Here is an 11,858-nt window from a genome sequence, read left to right on the forward strand (position 1 = left end):
ATGTGTACTAGCCAAATCTCAGATTTTAAATGTATACATCAGTATTGGATCGTAAAATACTTTTAATCATAGAATAATTCTTTCACATTGTTGATGGATTTTGTTGTAACAATTTCGAAAAATAAGCCAATAACATCGTCTAGATAAAGAACTGCATATTTCTTTCATCTTCCATTCCATGAATCTTGAATATACGGTTTTGTAAATTTCACGCAATTTAGCTGGCAATAATTTTTGTGACGCTACTTCGGCTACTTCTACTAATTCCAGTGGAGTCGAAGAAAACACGGAATCAGATATTTTTTTATGATAATGAAAATAGTTTCTAAACAACCACTAAGTTCAGAATTTTTAAATCAAAGCACAAAATTAAATTGACAAATTATTTGATTACTTTAAAAGTTTCTTTAGCAAGGCAAGTCTAATTGTCAACGTACAACATAGCATACTAAATTCAAAATTCAATTTCCACATCGATAACTTTCTGAATTGAATATTGTAATAATATAATTTTGCCATATTAAATCATGATTTTTCCCATCACAGAAAAAAAATAGAGTATGGAGAGATCATGTCAATAGAATGAACAACGATCGACTGGCGAAAATCGCAAAGGAAGAGAGACCCAATACAAGTAGACCGCCTGGAAGACCACCAAAGCGCTGGTATGAGACCTGGTCCTCGCAGTCACAACTTAGGCTGCCTCTTTGAATACACAAGACACAGTCTTAAAATAAGAAGAAGAAGAAAAAAAATAGTATAGTATTCACGGAAGAACAGTAGCTTGGAACTAGGAAAGATACTAGCTTTCGGTTTTTTGTCTACAACCTCGTTCTAAAAAAACGACAAACTTCGGAATAAATGGTACTGAAGGTCTAGGGGTAGTTTAAACTTTAGTTTAACATGAAACTGAGAATTTCAACCTAGTTTTTCAAATTGTTTTTACAATACGTTTGTACAATATAACTTTGAAGGGTTTTTGATTTTTTCAGTCAGAGAAGTTGCATGTTTTTTGTTCATTCTTCTTTATACGCATATGTTAAACAATGAAGACCACAATGGAAAAATGTTGTTACCAACATGTTTGCCAGATCGGCAATTTTAGTGGAATAACATTGAATCTGACGATTGAACAGTAAGTGATGGGATAAGTTGGCAAGTTTGCTAATGCACGTCTAATGCTTCCAACGTTGGACGCTGGTATAATTGGATGCATCGAGTGGTCGTAGTGAGCATGTCATTCGACGAACAACTTGCTTCTAACGTCGGCTATGGAAAGTCGGTTTTTTTTACCCGCGTCAAAGGAATATTCAACATTGGAACGAAGCTGAAGCCAGCACTTGTTATACAACTACACATACTTCTTGTACTCTTACGTGTGAATGGTACGTGTTTTTTATGAAAAATCAAAGTTTCATGAAGTTTATTTCAAACTAATTTATATCTGTTGTATGCTGTTTATCACTTTTTTGCCAGATAGTTTAGGTATGGTACCAGATTTCGTCCAATTTTCAGCCAACATTGGAAGGTAAATGTTGGTGCAAACATTGGACGCATCGTCTAGTTGCATCAATGCATCCAGCCTTCCTTCCAATTTTCTGCCGTACGTTGGAGCCGAAAGCACCGGCTTTAGTGGAATAACGTTTGAACCGTTTAGAAATGGACGACGCAGTTGCTGTTGGGATGTCACCAGCCGGTTTAAAATCGTCAAAACTAACGTTTGAATGCAAGTACAATAGAAGACGCATATTAAGACGAGCAGTAAAAAGCTATGTGGTAAGGAAAGGAAAAGAAAAACCTGAAAAACAAGGTCCATTTCTGACAAGTGGAAAAACCTTGTAAGTAATGTGGACTGGTTTAAAAAGTATGTATTTATGTTTTTGTTTAATAAAACACTTTATTTCCGAAATATATGTAGGGTCTTTGTTTGATTCGACTAGTTTAATACTACATTTTGATAAACAATTTACGAACTTATGAAATTGTAACTATCAGGAAAAAAAAGTGAAAAAAACGTGTTATTCCTTCGCTTACACCTTCAATTAGAATTTAAAATCAACCAAGCGGCTTTTTTTCCTTGAATAGGTTGGGTATTATTTTCGCGAGGATAACAACTGACAAAAAAATATGGATTCAGCTGTGAACTGAAAATAAAACCATTTTGCTTATTCTTGTTCAAAATAGAGTTTAATCACCAGTTGTAGAGTTACGCCTTAATATACTTTTATTTATTTGTGTAATAGACTTTAGGTCTTCTTATAGTTATTATTGAGCAGTTTACAACATAAATAAGTAAAAAAATTGCAAGCCTCAGTAACTTGTCACTTAACTGATCGTAAGAATTAACCATTGATATAAGGGGAGTTAATTGAATCAAAATCAAAGGCAACAACTCGTCAGTTGGTATGAACGAACGAGATCTGATTACTTTTCGAACACTCAGAGCATGATTTTATAAATAGTTTGATCAAATTTGATTAGTGGTGTATTTAAAATGTGCGGGTGGATCGAATCTATAAAATTTTTTGGTATAACCATTTATGATATTCGTATGAAGTTTGAGTGCCATATCTCAATTAGTATGTGAGTGTCAGCTGTTTGTTTAGGATGCTAAAATTTTGGCGATATTGATCATGGAAAGAAAAACTGAGCAACGAGTTTGCTTGAAATGTTGTGTTTCCAATAGAATTGCGATTAGGCTATAATTGAAAATTTTGCAAAAGTGTTGTAAGTATTTTAGTGGCACCAAAGTTTAGCGAAGGTTGTGAAATCGTTGAACAATTCCCTCATCCACCTCTGTTAACGACGACCAAACAAGTTGAGTAAATGGTGCTCGAAAATTGTCGTATCGGTAGTCAGAGGCTCTCAACATCTCTTATGGATCGATTCAACATATTTTGGGTATGAAGCATGCCAATGGAAATATTTGTAACATTCTAGCAACTGGTACTTGAAAAAAAGAGCCGAAACTGGAAAAACTACGTTAAACTTAATCGAAAATCAAGGTGACGCTAATTGTTTTCTTCGATTATTTTGTCGTGGCTTACCATGATTGATTCCAGAAGTTTAAATAGGTGTATAAGAGCGATAACGATAATTCACAAATCCGCTTCGGCAAGTTGAATCCATTAAAGTATTTCGCTTAATAAGGTGCTGATAGCCATTTCAGCCGATACTTACAAGTATATGGAAAATTGGATTAAGCGTTGACATGCTTGAATCAGCTCTTTCTTATTGTTTATAATATTTAAGGATTGTTGAAATATGAAAAATTACTATTTATTCAATATTTAAATTAATGGGTAACCAGATGACTGATTATTTCACAGAGGAGGTATCAAGATTTTTAATAATTGTTATGGAATGATTGATTATGGGTGAAATATATGTAACAAAAGTTTTCGGAAAAAAATTGTAGTGCACCATTTGAAACAACAAAATAATGTTAACAATTCAATTCAGCACTTTTTTCTTAACAAATAGTTAACAAGAAACACAATTTAAATTATACTCAAAAGGATATTTTCCTTCAATTGCGGTAACTTTTGCTTAACGCGTTATATCATATGCTGAACGTGACTGTGAATTTCGCGAATTGTTTGAAATATTCTTTGTCGAAGCTGTTGCTTATTTTCCGCTTCCCAACCCTTATCATGCACTTTTCAACTCAATATCGAATAAAAATTTTTCAATAGAGCGAGCCTGGGGATTATCTTGCTTCGGTACAAGTGGTATGTCGTGAGCCTCTATCCAATTTCTGCTTATTCTGGCGTGCAAGAGGCTGGATCAGGTCAAAATATTATTTCAAGAAATTCTTGATTGCTTCCAATTTCTGAATGTGATAAGATGAAATATTTTTCGTCATCCATAATCACAACTCTGTTCTCTGTACAGAGACATCTTCTTGAAACACGCAGCATATCAGAATTCTGCGCAACAGATCTCCAGTATATTTTGGACATTTCTCCCCTTTTCTTAATTAACTCTCTTTCTCTTTATATCTCGATTGATAATCATGTGAGAAACCCGAAACGAGTTAATGTTCATAATTTGTCTTTTGCAAATTCCATCTATCTATTTAACTGACATTTATTGTTTTATGAATGGTCGAAAGTACAATATTCTGCTCTATAAATATTTCTATAATGTCAATTTTTAAAAAATACCTACATTTTTTCATACATAATAAAACGAATTTTTTCCGAAAACTTTTATTACATACTAAGTAAAAGATAAGTCCGTGAGGCCCAGGCCTAGGGCAGCATGCAAAAATAAATCCATATCCAATTATAAATATTTGTTTTTATTGTGTATCTCAAAACATAAGTAGCTGCCCTCGTATTAGTTATACTTCAATAAAATAAAGTTATTTTGAAATAATATAATATTGTATCAAAATTTATGAAATCCATTTTATTAAAAAAGGCGGCGCATCGAACGGGGCCTGGGGCGGCAGCAAGCCTAAATCTGTTACTGTACCCTTTACTTTATTTAACTGAAAAAGTTGCTTTACTGAGAAAATGAATCCCATACTGTGGAGCATCTTTAAAGTCATACTGTAAATAAATAGTTCAATTTTTTATTGTAGGAAATTTTACAAAATTCATCTAATTTCTACATCTATTAACATATCAGCATCTAAAGATCTCTGTTGTCTGAGTAATAAATCAAAGCTATCGCCATCATCGAAGAATTCTGATAATTCTCTATTCACTTCATGAATCTTTTTCTTTCCCACGTCGGAAGAAAATGTTTTGAGTATTGATAGTTGTGTTTTTGATTCTAAAGTTGCCGTATTAACGGTTTCATCATTATATTTGTGATTTTTATCCACATCTTTACTAGCAGTCGTAGATTTTTGTTTTGGTTTATTTTTGTAATTAATTTGTTTCCGCAAGTATTTTGGAATCGATTTACAACAAATTTTTGGAAAACCTTCTTCGAAACCGCATTGCTCATTCCTCAGATAATTTACTATGCACGCATCTAGAGGTTTTTGTACCGTATTGAGAAATTGCAAAACGGGTGTACAATATTTTAACGAGATGCATTGTGAATCTTCGCATTTATTCTCTAAAACAAAAAATATCGATGAAACTGAGTAAAATAGAAAGGGGTGTTAGTTTAAATCCATCTCCACATCAAATCATGTCAATTTCCAAGAAAATGAGAAGACATTCAAGGATTAGACGATCAGATCATTTTAAAAAATGGTTAGGAAACTTATATAGGGTGTTCCGAGACTTGATGCAGAAAATTCGGGAGTGAATAGATGACGTGAAAATAATACTGTGTGTGATAATTCTCATAGGTCCCCACGTTTCTGAGTTATATACAATATTAGGCTAGAGGCGGCTTATGCCCAATAGTTTACAATCCGTAACTTTTATAGGGACAACCTGTACCATCTAAAGATAAATTTTTCAATCGATTTTTCAACAAAAAGTTACTCCTTGTTTAACTTGATAAAATTTATGGTTTAGGAGATATGGAGAATTTTAGATCGTTGTACATATTAAGGAAATCGTTCGCCATAAAGAGACATTCTGAAGAAAATTATCATAAATTATAATTATTCGTTGGAAATACTTACGGGAGGTATTAAAACACACTAAAAAATTAGTTGGTTAGCCCGAAACAATAAAAACTATAATAAATGTGGGCAGTTAGCACTTGTACACACTTCGGAGTCTACGAAGGATATTTCTTTGAACTTGGAAAAGCGTTATAATGGAAGTTTATTCTATCGATCATTTCGTTCCTTGTATTTACCATTTACCAGTGCTGCATATACCAAGCTTTTAAGATATCCTCAAATGAATGAAACCATTGTATTTAATTCGGCGAAACGTGGTGGCCATACAACTAGACTTCCCCGACCAATTCACTTATTAGAAAAAATGTTATCAAGATGATTTTTTACATCATTTAGGACGTGGGAGGGGCTCCCTCGTGTATGAACCACATGCCTCTGTGAATGTTTAAAGGAATATCACAAACATGGGTGCGAAATCATTTTGGAGAAATTCTAAGTATTGCTGACCATTTAGGCTATGAACAAAAAAATATGGACCTACTGAATTATCACACACATTAACAAAAAATCGATGTTGATTCTCTGTTGAAATTATACTGTGAGGATTTTCATCTGCCCATTAATGTAAATTATAGGAATTAATACAACCGTCTCGTGTGAAACTAGCTTTATCAGTAAACAGTACTTTTCCAACAGATGTTTTATCAACTTGTTTATCTAGAAACCAATGAGCGTAGGCTAGTCTTGCTGAATAATCCTCTACTTCCATGGCATGCACTTTCTGGATGTGAAAGGGGTGAAGAAGTTGCTTCTGGAGAATCCTGGTGTTTTGATACCTCCTGTAAGTATATAAATAAAATCAAAATTGTCGAAAGCGGGTCGAATACTTTTCCCCCACGAACGACAAGTTTGAAAGTGCGCATGCGATCCGTCTTCAGACTGATTCGGAATCAGATCCACGAACAAAGCTTACTATTTTGGAAAGTAGAATCGGTGAAACAAATATTGCTTAGGTAATCACACAAATTTCGTTGATATTTTAACTTTTAATAACAAGTAAATTATTCTGTAGTATAAAATGGACAAAAAAGCAGTAGGTCACAGAACGTGATTTCAATATTTTCAACTAATTTGAATTTGAGCATATTGTGGAAAGTATTATTTTCATTAATAAAATTATTTGTTTTTTTTAAGAAAAAAAAACATCATATAGTTTCTGAGAAATTTTAGTACAAAATGCGAATATTTCAACTAAAACAGTTATTTTTCAATTAATTATTGTGACTTAAGTGAACTTTTAATCAAAACAGAATATTAGGAATAAATCATCCAGTTTTAGTAAATGTTATAAGTTTGAAAAATATCACAGGCGCCGACATGGGCAACTTACTTGGATTTAGTAAAAAATTATATAAAAAAGATTAATTGAAAAGCACATTTTACATTTCAGTATGGTTTACACTAGAGGTGGGGAACCTTTTTACCATTAGAGGCCACATTTAAATTAGGCAGCAATAAGAGAGGCCGCATAAGCTGATTGACCTAAGAAAGTGACTTTTGTGAAATTATTATAGTTTTTCTATAGATTTAACAATTTATTGCATTATATAGAAAAAATAAAATATAATACTACAAAATTCTAAATATAATATACATATAAAATAATATAAAAATATTACAAAAAAATACAAAAATATTTTTTTATTCACTAAGTTAGTGACTTATTTGGCTTTGTTTTTTGTTTGACAGTAATTGTATATTTGGATCAAGCTTCGTAACACACAGCCTTAATTATTGATCCTCTAAATGTGCATCTGTAATTTGCGTTCTTAAATTTGTTTTTATTTTTGATATGAGAGAAAAAGATGTCTCGCAACAGTAGGTACTTCCGAAGCAGGAATGTAAACGGCGTGCATATTCTCGAAGGCATGGATATTCCACAGCATTTTTCCAGATTTCTATGGGATCCTTTTTAGCGTTAAAAAGGGATTTGATGATACTATCTTCCCCTAAATCAATTAACTCCATATGTAGTTCTGCAGGAGCCTCGGATATATCTATTAAATGTGGTTCAAATGCCAGTTTCATAGCAGGAGTGTGCTCGTCAAAATCAGAAAATCTATTAGTATACTCTTTATTTTCACAGTTCTGCTCATTTAACATTTTAGCTAGCTCCGGGAAGTGTTGTGCAGATATTTCCGATCGACAAGGTAATGTTTTGAAAAATGATAAATTTTTTCTAAACGCTTGGATCTTTTGCAACACTTCATAAATATACCTCGTTTCACCTTGCAGGCAAATATTTAAACTGTTTTGTTTTGTCTTCATATCCGACAAAAATGCAAGGTTTCTGGGAAATACTTCATCTGATAGATCACAATGTTTTCCTTGTTCTTAATAAAAGTTTGTCGTCGTAAAGACAAAACTTTTATCAAAACCTGACCTATTGATAGCCAGTGAACCTTGCAGTAGTATGGTAGGTCAACACTATACGTTTCCTCATCTAAAGAGAGCATCTGCCGAAATTCACGATGACGCATTGCATTTACGCGAATATAGTTGACAATTGCAATGGTTCTATCCAGAGTGTCTTGCAAAATTGGTAGATTTTGCGCAAAGATTTTGTTGATGCAAAATGCAGTGAAATGATATCAATTTTTTCAAGTTTAAGTTTTCTTTTTTAACAAAGCAACGAATCCTTCTTTTTTGCCTCTCATGGAAGGTGCGTCATCGGTGCAGACACTGACTAAATTACTGACATTCAATTGTAATTTATTATATACTTCTTTAAAGTTTTCGAAAATATCGGCTCCGTGAGTGCTTCCAGTTAGTGTACCCAACGCAAGTAGTTCTTCGTAACCTTGAAAATCTTCAGTTATAGCACGAATAAAATATAAAACTTGTGCCGAATCTGTTTTATCAGTGCTTTCATCTGAAGCAATTGAAAAATAAACATCTTCATTTTGTATAATTGTTTGAAGTTGCTCTATTACATTTTGCGCTAATTCGTGCTGTCGATCTGTTACAGTTCTTCTGGAAAGAGAGTTTCTTCACTTCCTATTAAAGTCCTTAGTAACTATTATTTACAAGCCAAATAACCAATAATTCGGTTTCTTGGCTTTCTGATAAATTAAGCCTCTGAATAAATCGAGTTATTTGCCAAATAAGTCGATTTATATCCCTGTGACACTTATGACTGCCCAAATAATTCATAAGTATCAATTAAAGAGTTTCGTAGAAACTTAACCTAAAATATTATACATCAAAAGTGATTTGTTTGTTTATAATACCCATATACGTATGTAATGCTTCTATATAGACAGTTTCTATAGATGGAAGCTGTTCCGGCTAAGAAAGATAGAATGGCAACGATTTCTTTATCCTCCGAGATTTCAACTCAGTTCTGCGCATTCTCAAGCATGCGCAGTATAGATAAAGTGTCTCGAACGAGAGAGAAAATGAATATTGTCGGCACCGTAACGTTTTTTCCCGTACCAACTGTCCATATGATTATACTTATATTTGATTAGTTCATTTTTGGAAATATTCGTCAATATTTAATATGGATGCTTTCCAAGATTTAAAAGATTTATTTGATGAGGAATTGATTGAGGAAATACAGCAAATTCCAGAAAATCGAGTTAATTCCGATCTTCATAAACTTGATCATTACAATTTTTGGTCCGATAATGAAATTTTTTTGCCGTTTTCTGTTACCTTTGTAATTTAATTATTTTCAATATTTCTTTATATATAAGGACGATTGCTACATAGGCATCTTTCATGGTGTTACCAACATTAGACTATTTGTTGAGTATATAATAAAGTGACAAATACTTATTAGTTAGTTCGGATTTGAAGAAACTAGGGTGAGGAAATGGTAAACACTTATTCGACAATTAAAAGTTTCGACTAAAGTTATGAGGCTAATAACTATTTGGCACTTTATTAGAACGTGAAGAAACCGGACCTAAGGTATATTAAAGCTAATTTCGAGTGTCCTCATAAGAAACATTTGAAAAGTGTAATTTTAACGTTCAACGTTCAAAAAATATTCATTTGATTTAGCTGAATAGTCTTATAAATATAACAAACATTGATTTCCATTATCTTAACAGAACTTATCAAATTACTTACTTGGTAACATCTGGGTTGTAGATGTGATAGTTGTAGTAGTAAAATTGTCCTCGCAACATACTTTTATAGATTTATCCTGGATTCCACACTGTTTGCTTCTTAAAAATATGATAGAGGATTCTGATAAAGGTTTCTTTAGACTTAGATAATACCGAAGAAAAGTTGGACATTGTGTCAAAGGTATGCAACTACATTCTTCGCTACAGTCAACTGGAAATAAGAGAAATGAGGTTAGAGGCAACTATAATAGCACTCTCGTCATTTTTATTTTCTGGAAGAAACAGTCAATTAATATATTAATATGTATTTATTTTTGTAGTAGTCAAAATACTTGATATATTTTTATTGTGTGTATAGAAATGTGTAGAAGATACGAGGTGTGAAAAAAAAATGCGGTGGATGCATTTTCGTTGCATATATCGGTTTCAACATTAAGAAACATGTGTACGAGGTCTGGCTATTAAATAACGAGACCGGTTACGAAAAATGGTTTTATTATAAAAATTATTCTACATTCGAATGCTTCTCTTCAATATAATCCCCTCCCCTCGCCACTCACCTTTCCATACGTTTTTTCTATTGATCGAAGCAGTGCTGGAAGTCTTCTTTGGTGAGCGCCTTAAGGAGCTCTGCCGTTTTTTACTTTACCGCTTCCAACGACTCAAATCGGGTCCCTTTCAAAGCAGATATTTTTCTAACCTTTGAGGTAAATCTTAGCAGACCCGTTGACGCAAGAGCTTTTGGTCAGGAGTCAGATTTTCTGGCATTAACTTCGCACAGACTTTTGTCATGTGTAATTCATCGTAAAAATTTTCTAACCGTTTCTTTATGGGCGTTCATAGCCTCTGCATTAATCCGGATGCTTATTCGACGATCTGGTTGATTTCTATCACCGTTTCCGGAGTTGAAACAGTCACAGGGCGACCTCAGCGCTCGCTGGTCATCTTCAGGGGTCTTTCAGCCTTTACAAAAGCGCTTACACCACTCAAAAACAGGGGCACAAGATAAAGAATTGTCCCCATAGGTCCCTTGCAACAATTTATAGCACTCAGTCGGAGTTTTTTCCAATTTAACGAGAAATTTGAGATTGATACGTTGTTGCTCCTGTTTTTCGTCACACATGGCGCGCAGTCTCGTTATTTAATAGCCACTCGTAAGTGACATGAGCAAATTAAAAGTTGTAATAAATCAGACGAGTACAAGAAACGGTCGAAATGTCCTTCAGCAATAGATAAAAGTGTATCACAAGTGGACAAACTTGTAGAAAGAGGTCTAAAAATGGCTTTCTCTTTATCAAAACAACGCGACGTGCCACATATCGCTTTTGAATCACGAGTTTTAGGCACATAAAGTCTTCTCATCAGTCTACATCAACCTTAATCATTTTAACACCATATGACTTGTGTCTTTTTCCGAAAAAAAAATCCTAGAAGGGATGCGTTGTGACATTGAAAAGACTACGATTTAGTTATTCCATAACAACCCTTCTAAAAATGCTTCCTGTCATGGATTCAACTAAGTACTTTCAAAGAGATATTACTGTTTTTGATTAAATCTTAAACTCTATTTTTGCTCAAACCTCGTATTATTGACTGCAGTGTGTAATATCACATGTACAAGCACATAGATAAGTATCAACAACATATGTATTTGTTATTATTTTTTATGTATTTTTGGAAAATATTGTAACTGAAAAAGTTAATTAAAATCAATAACTAGCTACTTACCAACTAGACACGTTAATAATATAAGTATTACTTGTAAAATTCCATGCGACATTCTCTCATTGTGAGTTTAGTCTTTTTATATGATTCTTATCACTATCTAAAGTTTTTGACATACTAGTTTAGAATTAACGACACTGAAGAAGGTATTGAGTGATACTAATTAATAATAAACAAAAATTAATATGCGGTTTCCTAATAGACACTATTTTTAGGTTATAATTGCTGCCAAATATCAATAGTATGGGAGCCAGTTTACCGTAAACTCTCATAGCGGAAAGACAAAAGAAAAAAAAAAGAATGTGAGTTTTATGTCGTGGAGAAAATCAAGTAACTAATTGTGATAATAATGAGGGAGATAGAACAGAACAAAGGAGGATTAGAGCACTTGGTGCAAATATAAAAATATTGGTCGTTAAAGAAATAAAAATGAACGGAAAAATATATAGAACAATAATATG

At 33.0% G+C, this 11,858-nt stretch overlaps 1 protein-coding gene across 1 annotated transcript; it reads right to left on the bottom strand.

Annotated features, from left to right (window-relative positions):
• Positions 1–4,438: 4,438 nt before the first annotated feature.
• LOC130443887 (uncharacterized) lies at positions 4,439–11,613 on the bottom strand. The gene is made up of 3 exons (XM_056778769.1): positions 11,401–11,613; positions 9,674–9,883; positions 4,439–5,073 (listed from the first exon to the last, which is right to left on the bottom strand). Exons 1-3 carry the CDS (start codon positions 11,450–11,452, stop codon positions 4,604–4,606), a joined length of 732 nt encoding a protein of 243 aa, XP_056634747.1. The 5' UTR covers positions 11,453–11,613; the 3' UTR covers positions 4,439–4,603.
• Positions 11,614–11,858: the final 245 nt, after the last annotated feature.

This window comes from Diorhabda sublineata, chromosome 5 (genome assembly GCF_026230105.1).
Source record: "Diorhabda sublineata isolate icDioSubl1.1 chromosome 5, icDioSubl1.1, whole genome shotgun sequence".
NCBI lineage: Eukaryota > Metazoa > Arthropoda > Insecta > Coleoptera > Chrysomelidae > Diorhabda > Diorhabda sublineata.

What these genes read in the sequence shown, in the direction of transcription:
- LOC130443887 (XM_056778769.1), bottom strand. Translation starts at nt 11,452, where the DNA reads ATGTCGCATGGAATTTTACAAGTAATACTTATATTATTAACGTGTCTA. An exon ending in ATTATTAACGTGTCTAGTTG is followed by an intron (nt 9,884 to 11,400) that starts GTAAGTAGCTAG and finishes TCTTATTTCCAG; the next exon opens with TTGACTGTAGCGAAGAATGT. An exon ending in TACAACCCAGATGTTACCAA is followed by an intron (nt 5,074 to 9,673) that starts GTAAGTAATTTG and finishes TTTTTGTTTTAG; the next exon opens with AGAATAAATGCGAAGATTCA.